Here is a 25,240-nt window from a genome sequence, read left to right on the forward strand (position 1 = left end):
AGGTGGAGCAGCTCTGCCTTCTGAGGTCTTACTGGAACTGCTAGGGGCCTGCAAAGCGGCCAGGCTCACTTTTTCAAAAGAATATTATTTAAAACACAACTTGGCAGGGAAGTGGTCAAAAGAGAACAAAAAGCAAGCACTCCCCAGCCCGCAGCACGCCGGGGAGGGTGGCGTCTGGCACTCCTGTCAGGAATCAGGAATCCGTGCAGCCGTGAGACCAGGAGGGTGTGCTCCTCCTGTGGCTTCTCTCCAAAAATCCAGCTAGAAAGAAATGGGATATTTTTCCTGTTTACTCACAAGTACATTAGTTAGTAGGAGACTTTAGAAGGCATTTCCATCCCTGATCCTAGTGACGGAAAATACATGTAACAGTGTTGTTCCTGGTAGATTTAAATCATTGGCCAAAATTCTTTAAAGGCCTTTTTTTTAGGTATCTGCCAACTTGATATTGAACTTGGTGGGTTTTACCCAGAAATGTTTGCAGATTTCCAGGTTAACTGGAATTTCACATCCAGCCTCAAAAACCAGATCCCTTGACCTCTCCCTGTCAGGCTGGGTCTCGTCTTTGTCCTGGGAAGCAAACTACTTCTCAATAAAACCATCCTAACAGGGCTGAAGGGAGTCTTTGGAGGGCTGGGCAGCAGCCCCTGCTGCTCCAGGTACTGCCCTGTGCTCTACAGAGCCCGCTGGGAGCTGGGGCACCCCCGACCTGCTTTCCCTACTTTGCTTTTCACTGACTAGATACTAAATGAGCCTCCGTGGAAACAGAACCCACCAGCCCTCTCTGAGCCCACTTGGCCGCCACGCAAACCAGACCACTGGACACCTGTAGCTAGGGCTGGGTGGAGCTCTGTCTGCAGCAGGTGGAGCCCGGAGTGGAGCAGCAGGGTCACGTGGAGCTTACCTTACAGCTTCTGGTCATATTCCCAAGGTGATCAGGTCTTCTATTAGGATTCCAGGCCATGGCCTGGGTCAGTCAAAAGCAGCAGCGATCCTCCGGCTCTGCTGAGCAGCTGGAAGCGTTGTCTATTAGACCCTCTTTTGACTTCAGTCCTCCACTTTGCAGGTCAGAAAGTTTGTAAATGGGAATTTCTTATGGTTTCCAAACTAATTCTATGTTTGAGAGTGGTTAAATCTGCAAAGAAAATGTTGAGGTTTTTTTTGCCACTTTGAGGCATAACTCATGGTTTTTAACAAAATGTATTTTAGCAAAAACATCATGCTGGCACACAGTGGGCAAGCTGGCATGCTGATTGTCCGTGGTGTTTCCATAAAGGCCCCAGCTAATTGATGAGCCATCTTCCACCTCCAGCACAAGTCATCTCTAGGCAGGATTTGCAGTTTCCTCAGCTTTGCTGTATGATTTCATGTTTCTTTGGAAAGTTGCTTTGCATATTAAAGTTATTTTCTCCTGGTTTCCTCTAATCTATACCTACCTAGTGATTTTTTTCTGTTGTGCTCACTTTAGGCTATTGCAGATGTTAGAGCAAAGTGATAGCTTAATGGTGGAAACTGGGTTTGCCCCAGAGTCCTGCAGTGGCTTTGGGGGCTTTCACAGGCACTTCTTTGGAATGGGATGTGCTGGAGTCCTGCAGAAGGCCCCCAGGTGCTCTGTGTTCATGCTAGCCATCTGGGAGTCTGTGACCGGAGGTGCCATGTTTACAAAGGTAAATCCCGAGACATGTTTCAGGCCCAGCTCCCCACCCTCAGAGTGGTTCACACCCCCACAGTCGTGCCGTGGAGCTTCCCAACTCCTAGCAAATGTGGGCAAATCCTGGAACAGAAGCTGGGGCTGGCTTTGGTTTGGGCATGCTCCCAGTAAGAGGTTTGGGAACAGGTGCTCTCCCTGCCTGGCACCCCTCAGAACACACCCTGCTGGGCGTGCTCACAGGGGTGCTTTGATCCTCCCAGAGGCTGCGGAAAGCCTCAGAACCACCTTCCAGGGAATGTGTTTTTATTAGGATGAACAACTTGTCGCAGAGTGTTGGGTGTGAGTAAGGCCCAAGAGACAGAGCTACAGAATGGAGACACATTTAGGAATGCAGGGGGTCTAGCCCTCTGCCTTGGAACCACCAGATTGAAAATTTCTTGACCTGGCATCTCCAAGGGCACACTGCAAAGTGGAAGCAGGAGGGAGGTAGATCAGAAGGGGGACAAGACTTCCTTGTGGTCTGAAGCAAATCCTGTTTCTGTTAAATAACCAGGAAGTCCCTTCAAAACAGTAACCACCTGGCCTGCTCTTGAAGGCCGATATTCGGGTCTGGCCTTCCGACTGGTAGTCTGAGCTGAGGCCACACCCGCACCTAGCAGAAAATGCTCCCTGGAAAGGGAACCTGGTACTGGGAAGGGAGAAATGAAAACTGGGCCACCCAGCGCTCGGCTCAGGAATGTCTGTGGGAGTAGCTGTACAGACAGGCTGTGCTCTTGAGCTTGGTGTTAAAATGACAAACAGCTGGAAAATCTGGAGGACCAGGGAGGTGCCTGTTTGTAGGGGATGATTAAAGAAAGGGCCAAGTTGTCTTTCCTCCTGCCTCAGCCTCTGCGTGAGTGATGCGTAATAAGATTTTTCTTTTCTCTTATGTAGATGAAGGGTCTTTCATCTTGGAATGTGACTTAATAAAACAATTAGGTTGCTCAGCTTGAGATAATTTTGATTATATTTTGAATAAACAACTTTGCTCAAAAGACTTTAGGTAATTCCAGAAACCAGTTTAGTCATTTAATGGGCATGCACATAGGTTCAAGGGCAGGCTGCAGGGAGCCGCAGGGATCCACACCAGGACACACCACAGTACCTAGGCTGGTCATCTAAAGACAGGGCAAGGGTCTCCTCAAAGGGAATGTGGCCTACCACTTGCCTCCCAGGACACAGTGATGCAGGCCAGAGAAGGCCGGGTACCAGTAACTCCTGGCCCTGATGATTACTGCTGGTTCCTCCAGAGCGTGCCAAGAGGCACTGCGTGGTCCCTCGTGTCTGAGCAGGAGTCTCAGGGAGGGAGTATGTGTGCGTGTGGTCCTCAAGCTGGACTTCACATTGGTTCAGCTGTTCAAACCTAATGGCTGATTATGACAATACTTTAAAAGTAGTGACAGTGGTTGTGCCACTCTGAATGAACTAAAAGCCACATGGAATACTTTAAAAAGTGTGGATTTTATTGTAAATTACACCCAATTTAGGTGATGATTGGGCGGGCCTCGCCCAAGATTCTGGTTCTGTAAGTCTAGGCTGGGGTCCAAGGGTCTCCATTTCCAGCAAGCTCCCAGATGCTTCGGGCGGGCCCAGGGCCACACCTGGAAACCCTGTGGTGGGCAGGCCAGGCCGCTGAGCACCTCCTGGCAGGGCTGGGGAGCTGAGCACAACCCGCTCTTCAGCCAGCACCTTTGGTGCCACTCAGTCGCTCCCTCCAGACGTCAGGAGTTCAGGAAAAACACCCTGATAGATCAACTCTCTTCAATATATATTTTTCAAACAAGGAAACACCTTCCAAATCAAATAAATACTTAATTACTTAGGAGACTTCAAGAGTACAAACACAATTCCAGAGTACTGCTGATTATGGAATTTAATCTTGTAGTTTTCTAAATCACCCTGTATTTTAAGTGACATAAATTCGCAATGTTTTCCTTGATCCTTTTTGTTTCTGCAGTGCTGGGGACTGAGCCCAGGGCCTTCTGCGTGATAGGCAAGCGCCCTGCCCTGGGCAACGCCCCGGCCCAGGTTTCCTTTTCATTGAGGAGGACCAGGAGAAGCTGTGACCACGGCATCACACCTGTGTGCCAGCCAGTCAAGGGCCTACTCCCACTCTGTTTTTAAAGCAATCTGACATAGCCCAAGGCCTGAGCAACTTTGGGTGGCCTCGTCCCACCCACAGGAGTCTGATACATACACAGGTCTCTAGATTAAGCACACGTCCCTGGTCATGCTGTCTGGGAGGCTCCTGCAGCTCCTCGTTCTCTCCCTTCCATTCTACCTGGGTAGTATCCAGGCCAAGTGTACCAGAGAGCAACATACAGTGTCAAACGCAGTGGCTTTTGTTTACTTCCCATTTATTCACATTTCATGGATTAACACTCCCTCAACGGGATCATTCAAAACTAATACAAACTGAGATTATGTTTAACAATTCAAGTATTTTAGTCTTTTAGAAAACAATTTCCTATTTAAAGTAAAAACAACAGTTTATCCATTTGATTGCTAAGAAGTTCTACATCTCCCTTAGAGTGGTGTCCGCATCAAATGGAGAGTCCTTAGTCCTCACCATGGTGGCCTCTGGCTAGGAACACACAGAGCCTGTGCTCAGTGCACGGTTGGAAGAACCAAAGGCCAGTCTCGACAGGCTGCTGCCCTCTACGGGCTATAGGACAAGCCGTGTTTCCAGGATGAGAAGACCCGGGTGCGAGGACACCAGAGTCCGCAGAGCCCTCTAACCCATCACACCTGCACTGCGACTCCACAGAGACACCAAGGACAGCAGACCTCGACCCGACAGCACACTGAAAGGCTCTCTGTGAACACCTGTTCTGAGTTCTAGTGCTAAGGTGGAATATTTTCTCTCCAAGAACAGGCATCATTATTACTTTTTTTGGCATGCAGCATAGAATATGATTTAGAATTGAAACTGTAAAACATAATTCTCTTCAAGAAAATCAGTCCACAGTCAGACTTGGCCTCCCACGTAAAACACTAAAGTTCTTTTAAAACCAACGTTTCCAGTGTGATTCTAGTAAGGCGGGCGGCATAACACTCAGCCTTCTGCCTCCTGGGAATGGCAAGGACCCATCAGTTTTGGGGGAAAAAAAGGCCACGGGATACTTAGCACAAAGTAAGAAGCAAACAGTTTATCCATTTGATTGCTAAGAAGTTTTGCATCTCCCTTAGAGTGCTGTCCGCATCAAGTGGAGAGTCCTTAGTCCTTACATGATGGCCACTCTCAGCGCAGGATGGGGAGAGAAGACGCTGACAGGCTGCGCCCTCTACAGGTTTTGCTGCAGAACAAGCCAGGTTTCCCTAGAGCTCCCACTTCCAGAATGAGATCAAGATGAAATCTGACTAAGAATTAAAAATGCCGTATGCCCAGTGCGTGCACACACGAGCCCTGCTTCAGGTCTCGTACACGAGATACAAGTTATGGATTTTCAAACTAAAGATGGAAATTTTCAGTCCATATTGAACATTCCAAAGTCTAACTTCTAACAGACTAAAATAACCCACAGGCTAGAATTAGTTATTAACACAGTAGAGAAAAACTGGGTAAGCCCTCCAGGGGCCCCTAACCCCAAGCAATATATAAGGTGTTGGATTTTATCATAAAATACACTCATACTCAGGTTCATTTATATGAATACACTAAGTGGGTCCAACAAGATCCTAAAGCATAAAAATTTTCAAGAAAATATCACATTTTGAGTTGAAGCATCATTTTCCCCTGTAATTCTCACTTATTTAATAGTGATAGTCTTAGCAGCAAAAATTTGCTGGGAATGTTAGGACAAAGAAAGCCACACACATCCACTAATTTAAAAACAAACCTGGCGTCAGGGAAGGTGGTTAGAAGGTGACACAAGCTTTCATGCTGCTTTTGTAAACACCTATGACACATGCAGACAAAGGCCACATACGCCCCCCACGCCCCAGGATACTGCTATGCTCCTCTGCGGCCTGAGAGTGAGTATGTGGGATGGTGCCAAGGCAGCAGGTGAGGCTGAGCAGTCACATCCTGAAATTTGTCCCCCTATTACCCTTCATTTTTCAGAAAGTTAATATGAATAGGGCAGGGCCAGTGTCATTTTAACAGTATCAACCACTTGCTTACCATAAATCATCTTTAATGAAAACTCTTGAGCATTCTCAATTCTAAAGGTAAATGCAAACCTAGGTGGTTAGAAGGTGACACAAGCTTTCATGCTGCCGCCCCTCCCAGGCCTCACAACAACAGAGTAAAAGTTGAGCCACATCCCTAACAGCACAACCAGCACACCTCTCTGCACGTATTTATTCAGAGCCACACTCTAGGCCAAATTCTCCCACTGAAATCAGAAACTGCTCAGTCACAGGCAACACAAAATCTCACCATCTCCTCACCTCAAGGGCTCCAGAGCTACCCATGCAGAGCGCTCCACGCACCACACCCGAAGACTGCAGTTTCTAAAAGCACCCAGACCACCCACAAGTATTCTGATTCCTATTTCCTAAGTCAGGCACATTACATACTGAAGATGAGGATTTTCAAGTGGGCAGTGACCCTGAGCCCTGAGACAGCACCAGCTGGCACCAGCACTTTCATTTTTAATTCACAAGGAATTTAGACGTTAAATCTTGCGTGTAATTCACGTGCCCAGTCTTCAAAGCAAGCTAGTGCTACCTGACAGCTCTGGAGAAGCACAACCATGGCTCCAAATGGACACACTGAGTATTTTATTCTTAAAAAAAAAAAAAGTTACTTCAGATAATAGGTGTATAAATATACCACTGTCTAAAGTTAAAGGCAAACTTCATACACAGTTTCCTTCTCCACTACCTTAAGTTCATGTTTCCTAGTGAATTCAAACTCCTCCTACGTAAATTTTTTAGATCTATGGGGTTCATTTAGGGTACAAGTGACTATGAACACATTTTTCTTTTCCAGTGCAGTCTGACTTCACTTCTCTTCTCAAGGGTTTGATGTCCATGGTCATTTCTAGAAATGATAAGCTACCAAATTTGTGCTTTTAAACCCCATTCCTGGCAATAATCCCCTTCTATCTTAATTTTCTTTGGGGAATAAACAAATAATAGCACCTCATGAATAAAAACTACAAAACCAGGTATGCAAAACCCAAGAACTCCTTCTCAAGCAACTTGCTTCCTTTTAAAATGAAAATGCAGTTCCTGAATTACAGTAAAGCAGCCCACAGGGTTAAAGGCCAATGTCTGCAAATCATAAGTTGACGACGCACACCCACAGTGAACGGTGAGTGCCCACCCTGCAGTTTGAAAACGGAACATACAACAGAGCAGAAGACAACGTCGGTCACAGCATGGCGGCTGGTTCATTTGGTAGAGTGCTGGTCTCACACATCCGTTGCGCCCACGCGTAAGAACCACACCAGCAGGTTTCTTCCTGGATGCCGCATCCGCCGTCAGGAAGCCTTGCCAGTGCTGGTAGCGACCTGAAACCCCATGGATCAGAAAAGCCTTTGGGAAAGCTGATCCAAACCCTGACTGCAGTCCATTAAGAAATCACTAACAGTTAGTTTAATAAACAAATGAACATTTAAAAAACTTCCAAAAAATTTCATTCGAATGTATTTTGCACAGTTGTCAGTCTTGGAAGAAGGGAGAATACAGTTCCTTGACATTGAAATAAAACATTGAAAGGTTTTATTGGCCTTAATCTTCCCCACAACAGTTTTAAGTTATCTAGAAGTCCTTAGAAGGTCAAAGAAAAGAAAAACTAAGTTTAAAGGGAGGTGGGGGAGCAGCAACTTGGCAATGCCTCCTCCGACTTCACCTTCAGGCGCCCTTTTTCTCCAGTAAAATCCTGTGCAACTCGTCTGCATCCTCACTAGTTTTCACCCGAATCAACATGGTGGCAGGGACGGTGGCACTCTTCTCATCAAGTGGTGGGTTTGGAATGCAGACAATGAGTACATTGTTTTTCCCTGTTCGGCTACATGGCATATTGGGTGGAATCAAAACATTCAATAGTATGTTGCCTGCATTAAAACAAAGGAAAATATACATCAAAATCATATCAACTAGAGCTCCTCGGAAGGAGTCCACAGCCCGATGAGCACGAAACCCTGAAGCAGCTCACACTCAATGGATCCCAAACTGGGAGCCATTAAGAATGCGCACTGGCTCCCTCACAGGTACTAGCACTGACCTGGACAGAGTGCCGGGAGGTCTCTGGTGGCCCTGCCCAATGCTCCCACTCGCACACCCAGCTGGCTCAGCTGAGAGGACTGGAGGAAGAACGAGCTGGTACAACCCACAAACAAGAACATCATCTCTGTCAGAGACCAGCACAACTTACTGGGCAATGGTGACATTATGGTGTCGTTATTATAAATTACTCAAGCCCTGGGAAGGAAAAAACACTTCCTAGAAGTTTCTCTCTGTGACACGGGCTTGTAGCCACAGGTCTAGCGATCCCGCCATTCATCTCAGGCCCTGCGGCTCCCATCTGCTGAGCACTGCTCTCCTTCCAGCAGTTTCCAGGGAAAAACGGAGGCGGGTGGACAGCGTGGGCAGCAGTGGGCTCTGATGCTTTCATCTACACAAGGCCTCCTCGGGATGGCCCGTTTCCTGAACTGCCCAGCTTCTCTCTAGCCTCAGTCACACTTCTAACAAAGCAAACGAAATGATTTCCTTTCTCGTTAGTTTGAAACATGTCTACATTTCCTTACGCACTGTTTCCCTATTATTCAAAACTAAGTCTTTAATGAATAAATACAGCATGATTTGGCCTGAATGATCTCTTCTCCCATTCTAAAAACACATCAATAAACCCCAAAATCTCAAGGACTAAAATCAGGGAGGAACAAGGCTGAAAAAAAATCCTCACCTAAATTGGTATCGGCCCGTACTAAGAGCTGTGTCTTCTGACTTGCTGTAGGCTTTAAGTGCAGGGTCCCCACACCCTTCTCTTTAAATTCATTGTCTTTCTTGTAAAATAGTTTACACCTATGGAAAAAGATAACAGGTATAGTCAGGTGTTCAGTGACAAGTCACAGTTTTTTCTAAAATCACTGTTGTGGAAAAATCTATATTAAATGAAAGCAGAGAATAATTTTATTGATCCAGATCAACTAGGTCTGGATAAAAGTCAGAAAAAGAAAATCTACTTAGACATTCTAGAATCCCTCCCCATTTTTTCCAATTGAATAGTGGATCCCCTAAAATTTCTGTTTTTTCAAATGCTGGGGACTGAACCTAGGGCCGTGTATATGGCAGCAGGCACTGTACCACTGAGCCACACCCCTAGACCGCCATAAAAATTTTAATAACTCTTGCTAAAACCATCTTTTCTCAAGTCAGTCAAAATCATACTTAGACACCCCATGGCTCCTTGATCTGCACCTCTAGCTCTGAGCTCAAGAGCTGATCTGGTCTTTTAAGTACCAGAAACAGGACAAACAATCTGTCCTTCATCGCCCCCACCCTATCTTTTCCTTTATCTCTTATTTTTAAAATTTTCTTTCAGGCTCCTTCAATTTTATCTCCCAAGATGCTGAGGTAAATCTCAAATAGGCTCAACAATGGAGTAATGATATTTCATCCTAGCCTCCCATGACATTTGGTTATTAATACAACAAAACCACTGTCCGCTCATTCGATTTATTCTTAGAAAAAAATCTTTAAAAAAAAAGTCAGGGTCACTCTTGCAATTAAAACTAAAAATAAGCTGGGTGGCCCACACCTATAATCCCAGCAGCTAGGGAGACTGAGGCAGAAGGCTCACAAGTTCATAGCCAGCCTCAGCAACACCGGGCACAGTGGTGCATGTCTATAATCCCAGTGGCTCAGGAGGCTGAGGCAGGAAGATCACAAGTACAAAGCAGCCTCAGCAAACACGAGGTGCTTGTTACAACTCAGTGAGATCCTGTCTTTAAAAAGAATAGAAAATAGGGCTGGGGGTGTGGCTCAGTGGTCAAGTGCCTCTGAACTCAATCTCCAGTACCCAACCTGCCCCTGTCAAAAAAAATCCTAAAAATAAGCAAAGGTAATTGTTGGTCCCTCAAAAATTCTTGAAAATAACACTTAAGAATCTCAGAGGATATGATGATTTGTTAAATGGAAAACTACGGATTCATTATTAATTTTTTCTTATTAAAAACTGTACATTATAAATGAAATGGTACAAATATCTTTTAGGAAATATCTCTGTAAGCAATATTCTCATTTAATCAAGAGGAAGAAAAATTTGAATTTCCCTTCAGCTGAAAGAGGCAGCTCATTTAAAAACAAAGCAATCCTCCCCTCCCCAACCCAAAGTAATAGCCTCGTTACCAGAGGAGGCCAAAGTTCTCACAACCCTTAACAGAAGGGGTGGCGGGTCACTGTGCCCAACTCTTGTCTGTAAGAAAATCCAGAAAGACCAGGTCTCCAGGAAGGGGTCAGGGACGCTTCCAGATAAGGAGCAGAAGCAAAACCAAACCAACTTTCTTCACGATGAAAGGAGAAGGGAGAGAAGGAAGAAAAGGGGCAGGGGAAGAAGTCTGTCTCTAAAGCATGGACAGATGTGCTCAGCAGGAAATCTCCAGACCTGGCCTGTTTAAAATAGCAGGCCAAGGGTTCTCCCCGTTCCAGTTCAGAGATGCCTAGGGTGAGCTCAGGCCTTGATGAGGACAAGCTGACCCACAGCCCCGGGACTCCCAAGCCAGCTCCCAGGGTCATGTCGTACTTGGTGGAGTAGAAAGCGTCTTCTTCCTTCACTTCAGTGACCACCACCTTGGGAGGCTCATCACTCTCCTCTTCGTCTTCACCTTACAAAAAACGACAACTCAGTCAAGCTCAACCCAGGACTGGAAAAACAGCGGGAGCTTGCTACTGACCATTTAAGTCCCAACCCTGGATATCCCATGCAGGCCAATATAAAGACTAAACACACACCATTCTTCATTTTGTTTTTGGAGGGGGGGAGGCCACTGCTGAATTTTAATTATTGTGTAAAAAATAATAGTTTTTATTTATATTCAGGTTATCTGCTGGAGAACTAAAATCTCAGAGAATACTCTAATGCCTTCATCTCCAAACGCTCTTGTGACTGGATCCACAGCATGCCGAGAAATAGCAGTGTCAGCAATGCCAATGATAGGAAAAGTAAAGCTTTTTATAGAGGAAGTTTGTCAGAGAAATTGCTCCAAAGCCAAGTGTAAGTAAGTTCGGCTTTGTCTGAATGGCCACAGGGCTCATGCTCTGCTCCTACAGCTAGCTCCCTGGCTAACTGGGCCAGAAGGCACTTTCAGTCACGGCAGTACTCAACCTCTAAGACTCTGTTTAAGTGGGAAGGGTTCTCTGGAAGAGAAAGGCAGCTGCAAGAAAACATGCTAAATCAAAAAGCAACTCTGCATTGTGTAAATGTACAAATATGTAACAACAAATCCCACCAATGTGTACAACTATAAAGTACCAATAAAAAAGCTCGGGAGGCTGAGGCAGGAAATCAGAGTTCAAAGCCAGCCTCAGTGAAAATGAGGCACTACTAAGCAACTCAGTGAGACCCTGTCTCTAAATAAACTACAAAACAGGACTGGGAGTGTGGCTCAGTGGCTAAGTGCCTGAATTCAATCCTTGGTTAACCCCCACCCCCCCAAAAAAAGGAAAGAAAAAGAGAGCCAAGAGCAGAGGGAGTGGAAGGACCAAGGCTCTGGCTGCTGCCTGGTCTGTGGCATTGGTGCTACAGACAGAACTGTCACTCAGAACCCACCACTGACCTTCAGGAAGCTGAATTTCAAGCTGATCAGTTCTGGTCCTGTTGCACCAATAGCCACAGACCAGCAGCAGCCAGAGCCTGGTCCTCTCCACTCCCTCTGCTCTTGCTCTCCTTTTTCTTATCCTTTATTTTGGGGGAACCAGCGTGGGGGTTAACAAGGGATTGAATCAGGCACTTTGCCACTGAGCCACTTCCAGCCTGTTTTTTATTTTGTTATTTTGAGAGGATATGACAAAGTTGCTCAAGGCCTCAATAAGTTGCTGAGGCTGGTTTTGGACTTGGGATCCTCCTGCTCCAGACTCCAGAGCTGCTGGAATTACAAGCCTGCACCACCATATGCCTGGCTACACATGTTCTTTATGTGTGTGTATATATTTTTTTGGGGGTGGGGGTTGCTGGGGATGAAATCCAGGGCCTCATGCACGCCAAAGAAGCACTATACCACTGAACTACCTCCGAGTCCCATTTTATAATCCTTCCAACAACCCTACAAAATAGGTCCTAGGTCATTTTACAAGTTAAGGACTAATAAACTTTATCCAGGACAACACAAGCAGGATGCAATGGAGTCACAATGTGAGATCCACCTGGAACCGGGGAAAAAATATGCTTTTCCCACTAAACACAAAATTTACAAATATAAAACTTACAATGATAATTTTAAAATTTACCTTTGCATTCATTACTGCCACCTTCTGCTTGACCCTCCAATGGTGAAGAAACTGGTTTACTCTGGGTAATATCTTTACTAAATAAACTGGAGTTTCCAGGTGAAAATGAAAATCCAGCTGAGGGACCAGAGCTCAGTGAGCCCAAAACAGAGCTATCAATTTTCTTGCCGAAATTAAACGAGACACTTGCTGCTTCTGGTGCTATGTCGGTCTTCTTTTCAGACACAACCTCCATTTTCTTCTCAGATGTGTCCTCAGTTTTGTTGCCATGAAACAAAAATGTTGACTCTTGTGATAGTTTTGCTGAACCAAACAGGGAAGGGGTCTGTGTGTCAACTGACATCTGGCTCATTCCGCTTTCAGAGTTTCCACTGCCACTATTGTCATGCTGTTGCTCAATAGTGGCCAGGTACTTCTCATAGTCCTTAAAGATGGGTGTCAGGTCACACAGTAGGTTTGTGTTCACGTGCTTCACTATCCAGTCCCGAACAGAGCAGTTCAAGGCCGCCAGCTGTTTGTGGTAGGTGCTCCCTGCACAGGCTGTGCTAGAAGCAAGGCTGGAGGACGAGGGCTGCGGACTGCTGCCGTTAGTTTTGGGATCTGAAATCTTTTTATCCACCAAGGCAGTTGGGCCATTTGCAGCAAAAGAACCTATAGGAAATTAAAGTTTGAACAATTTATTTTAAAACTAATTTGATGAAGCCATCTGGATTTTTACACCACTCTTCTGTCTTGTTCTGCTTTAACTATACCCTGTTTTGTTGCAGCACTACAAGTGCGTGTTCAAGAGGGAATATTTAGGATCTGGATATCAAGGCTGGTTATGGCAAAGAGCAGTATTCACTGTATGACTAACATTAAGTCTCTATATTTTTAAAGTAAAAATTTTTCCTTTAAAACAATGTTCATTTCAAACAGAACTGGCAGAAATATTGTTAGTAAAAGATTTTAATTCCCAAAGTTGCTGGCAAAAACATATACTAAAGTAGTTCGAACTGTAACAGAAAGTACATAGTATAAAAATCAATCAGTATAAACTTTCAGAATAATTAGCTAAATAAAACCCAACCAGTCAGAATTATCCCATGATCCTGCTCTCTGTGTAAATCCCAAGAGTTAAAACAGGATCAGGTTATCAACACATTTTGTTCAAACATGGCCTGGGAGGGCTCTGTGACCAGGGACAGCGTCATGGGAATTCCTAGTGACCATCGTGGTAAGAAGCACACAGATCCCTTGGTACACATGTCCATAATGAATTAATGGACAAGCAGCAAACCTTCATAAAGGGTCTATGAAGCATTTTTCCTTTTCACCTCATTTTTTTTATTTTGCTGCGTTGGGGATGGAATCCAGGGTGCCTCAGCCATGCTAAGCAAGTGCTCGACCACTGATCTACAACCTCAGCTCTCTTAGGTCAATTCTGAAGGTCAGAGGTTAAGGAACTTTGCCAAGGTCATATAGTTCATAACTGGCAGAACTGAGCTCAGAATCCAGATCTGTTCTGGCTTGAAAACTTGTGCTTTGCCTATCTGCCTACTGTATACATAGCCAATATCTCCCCGAAGTTCCATCCCTGACATTATTGTTGTTTCTGCTTACAGACTGAGGACTGAGGGTTTGTACAAGAGAAACTTCTTTACAAAGTTATTTCTCCTAGATTCCATTCATATGAGGTGGCTGAGGAGGAGGGCTACTTACCAAAGGTTGCCTTAGGCTCTGCTGCTGCCCTTGCACCAGTGAAGGGAGGGGCACTAGTGCTGTTTCCATTAGACAGTCCTTCCAGAGGCTTCCCTCCAGGGCCACTACCAAATCCAGAAAACCCTCCACCTCCAGAAGGCACAACCAAGCCTTTAAAACCTTTGAAGGCTCCTCCACTGTCAGACTGCAATATGAGCAGAGAACACATGTTAGGAAAGGGCCTTTCCTATCTGCAAATAAGCAAGGAAGTGACAATATCCTCTTGACTGCTGAGCACCCAGCTTCCACAGGTAATCCGCACTGCACGAAAAACTGGTGGCGCAACCAGCGCTGCATGGAAAGACTGCATTTGAAGGCCTGGCGATCCAAAGCTGGCACCTTCAGGCAGGCACCATTTACAATCAGTTATATTTTTAAAAATGTCTTGTGCATACGTAGACGTAAAAGATCAATGCAGTAAATCCACGTATCTCCCATCCAGCTTCAGAATGGTAACTGAACACACACCCAATACAACTGAATCTGAAGGAAAGATCCTTCATGTACCTTCCAAAGGCAACTTACCTAAGGAAGTTTTAGAAACATCCCATTAGGTTAACTAAAGGTATTTTACCACTTATCTCATTTCCTCCGAACTTTTGTTGTTTTCCAGTTGTTCTCAGCCTAGAAAGCTTCAGAAAATGATCATATTTCAAATAGAGATTTTCCAGTAATTGAGCAATCCAGGGCATTTTTCTTGCTGCTTTCTTTAGTTTGACGTCTTTGACAAGACCTTTCTAGCAGCCTCTCCCCTTGTGCTAGCTTGCTCATATCTCCAACCATAGAGGCTCTGGAAATGTTTGGCATTCATTAGGAAATTCTAAAGCTGCTTTCTGTCCCTGGGGGACTTCTGGAGAACAGTTTCTCAGTTTACAGTGTTTTGCTAAACTGGCTATAATTTTTTTTTATAAATCTTTCATCCATTTAAAATAGTGGTGACACCATAGGGAACAATCTGCTTCTCTCCCAAAGAGTACAAACATAAATGTATCAACCACCATCTCATCAAAAAATCACCTCAACCAGACCTCTTCACTGTCTAGGGCCAGTGAGCCTAAATACTACTGCATGTATTTCTAAAAACACAAGTTTCAATCAACTCTACAAAATTCCAGATGTTTACTGACCACTGAAACACACTAGATTTAAAGTTACAAGATGTTTACAGCTATTTTAGAAGTTACTGTAATTTAGCAATAGTAAATTACTCTAAAATAACCCCCAAACTAACAAAAACCACTATTAAAAAAAAAGGAGAGTTACATTAAGACAGACTTTCAGAAGAGTGAGAAAAAAAAACTGAATGGGATGTACTCAATTTGGCTCCTTGGGCCCTGAAACATTATGATATTCCCCAATCTCCCTGATTTTTCTTTAGGATTCATATGGAGGAAAAAATATAGACCCTTAAACTTAATTTAGAAGTTAAATTCCACAAGGCAGAGATATTCTGGATTATTTTATTATCCATGGATCTCTAGTGCTAAGATCTGTTCAATAGGCAAATCCACTATTTGGGAAAAGCCACATTTGTGCTTATAGCAAATGATATGACATTATTTTTCAAATATCTAAGTTTCATGAAAACTAGAGGCTAAAAGTTATAACCCAAATTAAATTTGGATTTCAATTATCCACGTATGTTTCTGTCCTTTCCCAGTTCCAGGGCTCCCGGGGATTCTCCTTCTGCTGACCTGCTGCTGCCCACTCCTCACTATGGGCTCCTTCTGACTGCCTCTTCGTCTACTCTGGTGGTGTCTCCGCCATCTGTGTGGTAAGAACTCCCAGCACCCCATCCACCTCTCATCCGCCCTAATTCCTATTCTCTTTCCAGTGTCTCAGAGAGAATTTCACAGGATTTTCAAATGCCACATTTGCAAACTGAACTGTCTCATTCTTATTAAGTTATTCCATCTTTCCTTGCATCTTCTCAGTGAGAGAACTACCAGCATCACTCAGCTCCATACCACAACTGCCAACCAGTCACCAGTCTTAAGGTAATAATGAAATCAGACCAGGAAAAGAAAAACAAAACAAAACCCTGGAATTAAAATAATAACAACTAAACTCAAGACATATGCTTAGTAGAGTTAATGTGCTGAGCTTTAAGTGTTCTTACCAAATTTTAAAAAATAAATAAGGGCTGGGGCTGTAGCTCAGTGGCAGAGTGCTTGCCTAGCATGTGTGAGGCACTGGGTTCGAGCCTTAGCACCACATAAAACAATAAACAAAATAAAGTCATGCTATCCATCTACAACTACAAAAAAAAAAAAAAAAAAGTGTGATAATACAAACTAGTCAACTCAACTTAGCCATTCCACAATGAATACTATTTCAAAACATCATGCTGGGGCTGGGATTGTGGCTCAGTGGCAGAGGGCTGCCTTGCACATGTGAGGCACTGAGTTCAAACCTCAGTACCACATTAAAAAAAAAAGATATTTTTAAAAAAATTCACGCTGTACCACATTTGTTAATTGTAAAAGATAAAAATCTTCAAGCTGAAATTATTTTAAAAATAGAAGTCCTACTGGCCGTAGTGGTGCATGCCTGTAATCCCAGCACTTTGGGAGGGCGAAACAGCAGGATTATAAATCCAAATGCACCTGGGTCCAATCCCTGGTACTAAAAACAACAACAAACAAAATACAAGTCCTGACTGCTAGGTGCGTTCTAAAGAAGTCTGCATGCCATCCCTTCCTTCACTAAGACTTGTTCCCTGTCTCCTTTTTGGCAGCACTACCCTAGACAACCTAAGGTTCCATGTCAAAGAGCTTTTACAGCTCCAGGAAATGAGGTCCTCTAGAGCAGCCACGGAGCAGAGAACGGGTACTTATCATCATTACATTCTACATGTGCACAAGCAACCACACAGAACCACCTGAGAATCAGTTTGCTGTATGATTGCATTTGTCCGCCCTGAATTACACGGTGCATATATTCTAGGTAAAGACGTTTTAAAAAACTGTTTTCCCCTTAACACACACCATCATTTATGAAACACTCTGACTGATTCACTACTTAACTCTAGCTGTAAATTTCTTACTAATTGCCTTCCCAAAGCCTCTGTCTGCCCACCCCCTTCTTCCTTCCTTTATACATTTTCGAACTTAAAACCTATGATGAAAACCTTCAAAAATAATAAACTTTCTTTTTTTGTTTTTGTATTTTTGTATTTTGTGGTCTTGCTGTGTTGCCCATGCTGGCCTTAAACTTTTGGGCTCAGGTGATTCTCCTACCTGCCTCTGAGGAGCTGGGACTACACGTATATGCCACCATGTCTACCTACTATTCTATAATAAGGATTCCATTTTATTGTTTCTCAAAGTGAGAACAGAAAGGGAGGGGCTGGGGCTGAGGCTGAGCAGTAGCGCACTTACCTGGCATGTGTGAGGCACTGGGTTTGATCCTTAGCATCACATATAAATAAATAAATAAATAAAATAAAATAAAATAAAAGTCTATCAACAATTTAAAAAGAAAAATATAAGAATACAGTTCCTTTGGGATTGAAACTTGAGAATTGCAGAATGTGTGGCTAAGGAGGTTTATTCCAAAGCTGCCATGCAAGATGTCTAAAGCTGTTTCTCCTGCCTGACAATAGATACCCAAGATCACCAAAACCACACTTGTGGGTCTGGAGTGTGTCAAGGGTGAGGACTGTACTGGGGAGGAGTTCTGAAAGGTGGGGTGACTGCTGAATACTGACCACATGATTCCAATTCAGGAGTTACAACTCTTCTTTTTCTGCACTGCTAAGGATCCAACCCAGGGCCTCCCTAGGCAAGTGCCCTATCACTGAGTTACACCCCCAGTCCTCATCTTTTATCTTGCTGAGCACAAGAACAAAATATCTTAATATACTAAACCAGAAAGAAAACTGACACATTTCTCACATAGTGAAGGAACTACTCCCTATAATTTGGTCCCAGGAGTAGGTGAAGACTTGAAGACACCTTTTCCAAGTTCCCTTCTTACCTCACCCACACCACATCTCCAGCCTCTGAACTGCTAACACTGGCTTTTACTCTCACGGTATCACTGGGCTTGCATTTGCCCCTACTCATCTTACTTCCTCAAATAGACAAGCTTCCTTTAAGACATGGATGTGACATTTATTACTTTCTTCTCTCTCCCATGAGGTACACAAAGGAGTAAGCATTTTTTTAAAAAAGCATTTGTTGCTGTGATTGTTCCCAAAGGAAGAAAAGCTCTGTATTCAGAAAGAGTCAGTATTCAGTAGCAAAGCCACTAAGAAGGCACTTACTTCAGACCCAACATTTCTCCGCTTTGCTTTCTTTATGGCTCTATTCTTCAAGACTTCCTCACTGGCCACTGAAAATGTTCCCACCTGCACGGCATACAAATTAAACACAGAAAGATTAAGGACAAAAGGAGGTAAAATGCTGAACAAAACAGCAAGTGCAGACAAACTTACCTAATATGGCTTTAAAATACTGTTAATGTTAATACTATGGGAGAGGGCTTGTTAACAGAAATGGCTTACATCTACCTAAAGCAGAAGATGGAGTGTTAGGGAAGGAGAAGGGTTGGGGAAAGCAAAGGGGAAGGTGTGGATGGGCAAGAGAGGGCAGGTGGATACCATCAAAGCATGCTATATGCATTTGGGAAATGTCACAGTGAAACCCATTAATTTATACGACTAATATGATTAATAATTAACAGAAAATAGTGTGTGTGTGTAAATTTTTTTTTCTTGTGGATTCTACTTCTAGCTAGGTAAACCATCTATCTTCTACAATATACAAATCCAAACTTCAAATTCCAATTCAAAGAGAGGAGTATACACACAACAGTTTTTGAAAAGATAAGACCATCAAAACTTTGATGCCAATTCTTCAAATATTTTGGATATATACTGGATACTATTAATAAATGCTGCAGTCTGTCTGGGCACAAAATAACCGAGCCACCACATAGCCTTGTAGGTTCAAACAGCAACTCTTTATTCCCGAACTCTCACCAGCACTCTATACACACTTCCTGGAAATACAGTCCCTCCACAGGGCTCCCCACGCCAATTCTTCCAGGAGAACTCAATGGGAACTCCAAAGTAGTGGGCGCCCAAAGCAGCAGGATCCGTCCTATTCCCGGAGCAGGGTCACCTTTCAACCATTCCCTCTAGCAAAATGCCAGGCGTCATTCCGACTTAACTGTGGCTCTCAACAAAAGTTTAGAAAAAAATTAAAAGTTTCTTTAAAAAATATAAGCTATCATTTAAAAGCAGAAAAGTATCTTAAACATCATGAATAGCTCATGGGGCAACCCATTGTGAAACCCAGATGCCTGCATCTACTCTAATACAGTTTTTAAAAATAAATTTTATTTATAACACCCCTGCCCCTTTTGTTGCAGTGCTGGTAACTGAAATCAGGGCCTTGTGCATGCTAATCAGGCACTCTATCACTGAGTTATACCCCAAAGCCCACATACACATAATTTTTAAGAAAAGAGTCTTGGGGCTGGGGATGTGGCTCAAGCGGTAGCGTGCTTGTCTGGCATGCGTGTGGTCCGGGTTCGATCCTCAGCACCACATACAAAGATGTTATGTCCGCCGAGAACTAAAAAATAAATATTAAAAATTCTCTCTCTCTCTCCTCTCTCACTCTCTCTTTAAAAAAAAAAAAAAAAGAGTCTTGGCTGGAGGGTCACAGGTTCAAGGCCAGCCTGGGCAACTAGCAAGACACTGTCTCTGTCTCTCTCTCTCACACACACACCTACACACAAAATAGGGTGAAGGGCTGGGGATGTAGCTCAGTGGTAGAGCATCTCTAGGCTCTTCCTCCAGGACAGAGAAAAAGAAAATCCTGCCCAACTTGCCCACCAAAAGGTGACGGAGGCTCCCAGCACTCTACGCTGACTCTGCCCTTCCATAACATGCTAAAAGTCCTATGTCTGCAAACTGAAGTTTGCTAATGATCTTTGTCTTTACTTCAACTCTTCTTTTATCCTGTAGGGCTAGAGCAAAATACTTCTTGTAAAGAAATCTCATTTATAATAACTGCAGATCATACAAAACTTAAAGGTATTCATTCTTACACCTACACAAGGGATCATTTGGATACACTTGTCCCAATTAAATGTAATTAATGCAATCCTTCCATACTCATGTCATTAGAACCTGTCCAAGTGGGACTTTTTTCATTCCTGAATATTTTAATGCCAAAGAAAATCATTATACGGTAGTCTAGATTTTACTATAGCCCTGAGTGTACTTGTGCTTAGACCTGAGGGGGGAAAAATCCATAACAAAGGATTCACTGGTGGCTGGAGTCATAGTTCAGTGGTAGAGCATTTGCTTAATGTGAGGCACTGGGTTTGATCCTTAGTGAAAGAATTCCCCACGCAAAGACACTTCGCCGGGAGAATTCCAATTTTATTGCAAAAAGCTGTGTGCTTATATAGAACTAAGGGGGAGATGTAGGGCTTAGATAAATGGCAGGCCACCCGTTTATTGGCAAGTTCTTCCAGATATCAGCTCCAGAGCCCAGGAATTAGTTCTCATTGGGGCTAAGGTTCCCTGCCAGCGAGATTTGAAATTGGCGCCAGCGGGAGAGTTCACACGGGTGGGAACTTTTCGCGCCACTGCAGAAAAGAAGAAGGTAGGAAGAAGAAGTCCTTAGGTGCCATGTTGGGGTTTTTTCTCTGGGGTACAGCTGCCGTTTATACTTTTCCCAACACTTAGCACCACCTAAATAAAATAAAAATAAAGGTATTGTGTCCATCTTTTTTAAAATATTTTTTTAGTTGTAGTTGAACACAATACCTTTATTTTTTATTTATTTTTATGTGGTGCCGAGGATTGAACCCAGTGCCTCGCATGTGCTAGGCGAGCACTCTACCACTGAACCACAACCCCAGCCTTGTGTCCACTTCTTAAAAAAAAAAAAAAAAGGTTTTGCTGGGGGCAGTGGCACAAACTGTAATCTCAACAGCTCAGGAGGCTGAGGCAGGAGGATTAGAGTTCAAAACCAGCCTCAGCAACTTAGTAAAGTTCTAAGCAACTCAGTGAGACCCTGTCTCTAAATAAAATACAACAAAGGGCTGGGGATGTGGCTCAGTGGTTAAGCACCCTTGGATTCACTCCCCAGCATCAAAGAAAAAAAGAAAAAGACTCAATTCCAAGCCAGCCAGGCATGGTGTCACCACCTGTAATAGTAACTACTGGGGAGGCCGAGACAGGAGGAGCACAAGTGTAAGGCCAGTCTAGGCAACTTAGCAAGACCCTGTTTCAAAATAAAATTCTAAAAAAGGGGCTGGCAATGTAGCTCAATGGTAGAGCACTAACTTAGCACACATGAGGTCATGGGTTCAATACCAAGTACCAGAAACAAAACAAACCACACCAAAAACATACACAGAAAAACCTTGAGTTAAAGGTCCTGTGAAAACATTAACACACTGTGATTTTGGTTCCCCAAAACCAAATAAATTTTTTTTTTAAAAAGTAAAGTATATCTACTTCTAAAGGAAAAAAAAAAGTAACAGAAAAGATTGATTCAGAAAGGAAGATATTAGTCAAAGAATAAGCTTAGAAACACTCCTGTAAAATTCTTTTACCTTTTTTCTTTTCCTTACTTAGACTATGTTATAAATTTGAAAGGCTAAAAACTTGGCTACAGATGTCCTGAGTGAACTGGCCTAGCAGTATCAACTGCTGGTGAGACACTAGAAATGCAATTACATTTTATTCTTCCTAAGAGAAACATGGTGAGATTTATTCAGGGAAGACGATTTTCATTTTGCTTCTCAAGAAACTACAGACTAGGAATTCTATTACTAATAATGCAACTGCTGGGGGTATCAGCTCTACCATCAGAATAGGAACAAGAAGAATTTGAGTAAGGCAAACAACCTCAACTTCTGAAACCTAAAGTGACAGGGACAGCAGCCTGAGATGGTGATGCGTTTCCCACCTGAGTGCCAGCACTGAGTTAACCTCATGACCAGATCACTTAAGTCACTCTTCAGTCATGACTAAAATGACTTATTCAAAATCATGGGTTTAGAATGCTGCCAAGTATATGAAATTCAGGGGGAAGGTGCTTTTCCAAAGAATATTTTAGGAACAGGCACTAGTGGAAAAGCACACAAGTCACAAGAGACCACAGTACCACCCATTTGGGATGTTCTTAAAATGTCTGACTTAATTCTACCACAATTCTTCAGGAGGAACCCCAAAATGAACTAAATGTAGGTACAATAAGAAATCATTCTGGGGGGAACTTTTTTTTTTTTTTTTTTTACCTCTTCAGCTTCATCTTCTTGGTCCCAGTTTCTATCTGTCAATTCCTTCTCGGCAATTCTTTTGGCCATTTTTTCGAATCTAAATCACAGAAAACAGAGAAAAAAAAATGTAAACTTTCTAGATCAAGATATGGCTTTCACAAAGAACTATAAAAATTAAGAATTTTAAAAATTCACTCTAGTAAGAAACAAAAACATCAGTGATGCCAGTATGGATGATTCAGTATGGATGCACCAACATTCTGAGAATGTGTAGTGCTTCAAAAACAGATCATCAGCTTAACTTTTCTAATGTCATAGCCTTAGGGGAAAGGGTAGGAGTTGGGGAACTGACAGCATTACTTCAACAGTGGATTCAATCACCTATCCACAGAGTGTGCTTGTGTCCATCCCTTTAGATTTGCAATTATTTCCTGTCCTAACATCACATCTATTGCTGTTTAAGAAGCAACAACAACAACAACAAAAAAAACAAAACAAAAAACTAGAACTGAGAGCTTTGTTTGGGGGTAGACTGGTATCTTTACTAATTCACCAGCCAAATAGACCAAAAAAAATCTTCCCATTTAATTCTTAGTACCCTCCAGGGCTGACTAAACTTGCTTGAATTCCTTCCTGAATTTGTGCTCAATACCACAACCTACTAGATTAAGCTTCCCAAAATATCCAAGTCATTAAGACACAAATTCATAGATCACCTACTGCTATAGAACAAAATTCAGATGTTGATATTCCAAAATCCTCCAAAATCTAATGACTAAGGGCTTTCAGCCTTTAGTAAATCTTTAATAGTCTTTGAAATTTCTCTTACAAGTATGTTCTTTTTTTGTAATTATGGAATGAATGATTTAAAGTCCAAGATTTTAAAATATAAAGTATGAGATTTAGCATATAGTTTCCAGCATCACCTGAGAGTCTTCTCTTCTTAATGCCTCCCCCAAAACACTTGGTCAATTTCTGCTATTGATCTTTTCACAGAAACAAAAACAAATAGAGGAATAGATAAAATTCCTTACTGAACTATTCAGACTGTCTCTGGATTCTTCCGGCTATTCATTAACTTCGCCACCAGAGGGCGAAAGAGGTGAGAGGTTGGAATGATAATGTTATCAAAGATTTAACTATGGGGCAAAAGGGGTGGAGTTGAAAAAGGAAAAAAAGGTAGTAAGAAAATTTTGCTGAGTGCAAGGGTGGTGGTGTACAATCCCAGTGATGAGGAAAGTTGAGGCAGGAGGATCTCAAGTTCAGGCCAGTCCTGAACTTGCTTTAACTTGCAAAGTCAAAGTTAGCAAGACTCTGTCTTGAATTAGGAAAAAAAGGGATGGGGGGTGGGGTGGGGGCTGGTAGTAGGTTTCAGTGGTAGTAGGTCCCAGGATTCAATACCCAGTATTGGGGGGGCGGGAGGTAAGTTTAATATCTATCTAACTCACACCTATACCTTTAGAGATAACTGGCAGAGTAAAACAAGCTAAATTAATGTAGTAGCTTTCATTTTCGAACACACTTATCAAGTCAGCATAACCAGAAAGCAGGGAGGTTAGTTTTGCCTACTGAAGTTCTCCAAATGGCCCAAGCTGTTCAGCTCCTAGAGGTTCTATCTGTTGTTCAATTAGCGATCTCGGGCACTTCATATATGAGAAAACCCAAGAGGCTGGCATCTGATTTTGCCATTTTCTAGCTGTGAGATCTTGAGTAATTAATTTTTCTGCCTCAGTTTCTTTGTCTGCAGGGCAGGGAAGAGTTCATTAGGAACATTAAATGAGATAAAGAGCTTAGTTACATCAGTGCCAGGAACAAAGAAAGAGCTTCATAAGTGTAATTGAAGAAAAAAGTTTTGTTAGAAACAGAGGCTATTTTTTTTTCCCAAAACTTAAAAGTCGCAGTGTAGAAAAAGACCGTTCCAATAAGCGCCGGACTTTAAAAACCATTTTACCAAGTTCGTATGTTATTCCAAAGCATGTCACCAGATAAGGCTGCCCTTTTTAGACACAGAGAGGGGACTGATACACCTGTGTGCAATGGAGCACGGCCAGGCGCCCAGGGGCACACGGGCGCCGGGGTGCGGCGGCAGACTTCCGCGAACCCCGACGTCCGGGTGACAGGGGGCGCCTCGGCCCGGGGAGGACGCCTGCAGTGGCGCCTCCGAGAAGAGGTCTGACCGGGACGGGAAGGCACCTGCTGGAGGACGAGGGAGGGGCCGCCGCGGAAGACCCGCATCCCCACGCCGCTGCTCGGAGGCCGGGCGACGGCGGGAAGCGCGGGGCACGGCGGGGGCGCGCCTGAGGGAGGCCGCCGCCCGCCCGAGCTGCGCCGCCGCTTCACAAACGCCTCGCCGCCGGCCCCGCCGGTCCCCTCCGCCCCGGTCCCGCACCTCCCGGCCCCGCCTGTTCCTTCCGCCCCCGGCCGGCCCCGCACGTCCCCGCCGCCCTCCACCTGGTCCCGCACCTCTCCGGCGGCCGCCGCAGCTCTCGCTGGCTCGTGGGCGCGGCGGCGAGCAGGGACGCGGCGGCGATGGCTGCGCTCGGGGCCCAGGCGGCGGCTGGCCGCTTCCGGTGCGCTGAGAGCCTCGCAGGACGTGGTGGCCAGCAAGCCCGGAGTCTCCAACACCATGTCCCCCGGGGGCCGCGTGTCTGTGAGCTCGGCACCGAGACGCGGAGACATCCACTAAGCCAGAGACCACCAGGGGAACGGCGAGGAGCGCACTCTAGGCCGCCATTTTGTAACTCGAATCTACCCCTCAAACCCGATTCGAAAAAAAAGGAGAAACGCCCGCGTCCGGGCACTGCGCAAGCGCGTCTGAGTTGGGGCAGAAGCACCTCCTTCCCCAGGCCGTAGGGCGTCGCACGGCGCATGCGTCCAGCGCGTTGGAAACGGTCGCCGGGAGGAGCGCGCCCGTCGCACGCATGCGCACACGCCTTGGGCGGCTGCGGCGAGGTGGCCGGCCGCAGCTCACGCGCCCGAGTGACGTGTGGGCCGCCTTCGCGTTCAGGTCGGTTCGCGAGGAGGTCGCTGCTGAATCTTCGGCCGGCTGGTGCCGGGCGAGGAGCCCTGGAGGGCATGGTGGGGCCCCCGTCGCGGTGAGCCTGGCGGTGTCCGATCTGCCCCCGCCGCCCCCGCGGGGAGGAGGTGGGGCCTTTGTGACGG

At 44.4% G+C, this 25,240-nt stretch overlaps 2 protein-coding genes across 4 annotated transcripts in view; one reads left to right on the plus strand and one right to left on the minus strand.

Annotated features, from left to right (window-relative positions):
* Kiaa0930 (KIAA0930 ortholog) overlaps positions 1 to 16,995 on the plus strand; it is a 54,182-nt gene extending 37,187 nt beyond the window's left edge. For 2 of the 3 annotated variants that reach the window (XR_013440157.1, XR_013440156.1), the window contains exons 10-12: positions 15,489 to 15,602; positions 15,763 to 15,825; positions 16,566 to 16,995. Coding sequence is in view for 1 of the 3 variants with exons in the window: in XM_078052554.1 (XP_077908680.1) it covers positions 15,489 to 15,559 (71 nt within the window). In the remaining 2 variants the exon portion in view is untranslated. Of the gene's footprint in view, positions 1 to 15,488; positions 15,603 to 15,762 lie in introns of all 3 variants that reach the window. The other variant, XM_078052554.1, reaches the window with a different exon arrangement.
* On the minus strand, positions 4,031 to 24,889 carry Nup50 (nucleoporin 50). Its single transcript, XM_078052553.1, has 8 exons — positions 24,542 to 24,889; positions 22,097 to 22,175; positions 18,096 to 18,179; positions 13,790 to 13,973; positions 12,089 to 12,739; positions 10,386 to 10,467; positions 8,547 to 8,665; positions 4,031 to 7,695 (listed from the first exon to the last, which is right to left on the minus strand). Exons 2-8 carry the CDS (start codon positions 22,163 to 22,165, stop codon positions 7,493 to 7,495), a joined length of 1,392 nt encoding a protein of 463 aa, XP_077908679.1. The 5' UTR covers positions 22,166 to 22,175; positions 24,542 to 24,889; the 3' UTR covers positions 4,031 to 7,492.
* Positions 24,890 to 25,240: the final 351 nt, after the last annotated feature.

This window comes from Ictidomys tridecemlineatus, chromosome 6 (assembly GCF_052094955.1).
Source record: "Ictidomys tridecemlineatus isolate mIctTri1 chromosome 6, mIctTri1.hap1, whole genome shotgun sequence".
Taxonomy (NCBI): Eukaryota; Metazoa; Chordata; class Mammalia; order Rodentia; family Sciuridae; genus Ictidomys; species Ictidomys tridecemlineatus.

Excerpts from the sequence above, each read along its gene's own strand:
- Nup50 (XM_078052553.1), bottom strand. The coding sequence starts at position 22,165 with ATGGCCAAAAGAATTGCCGAGAAGGAATTGACAGATAGAAACTGGGAC. Across the intron at positions 12,740-13,789 it reads AGAGCCTAAGGCAACCTTTG|GTTCTTTTGCTGCAAATGGC; the intron begins GTAAGTAGCCCT and ends AATTTCCTATAG. Across the intron at positions 7,696-8,546 it reads ACGGGCCGATACCAATTTAG|GCAACATACTATTGAATGTT; the intron begins GTGAGGATTTTT and ends GTTTTAATGCAG.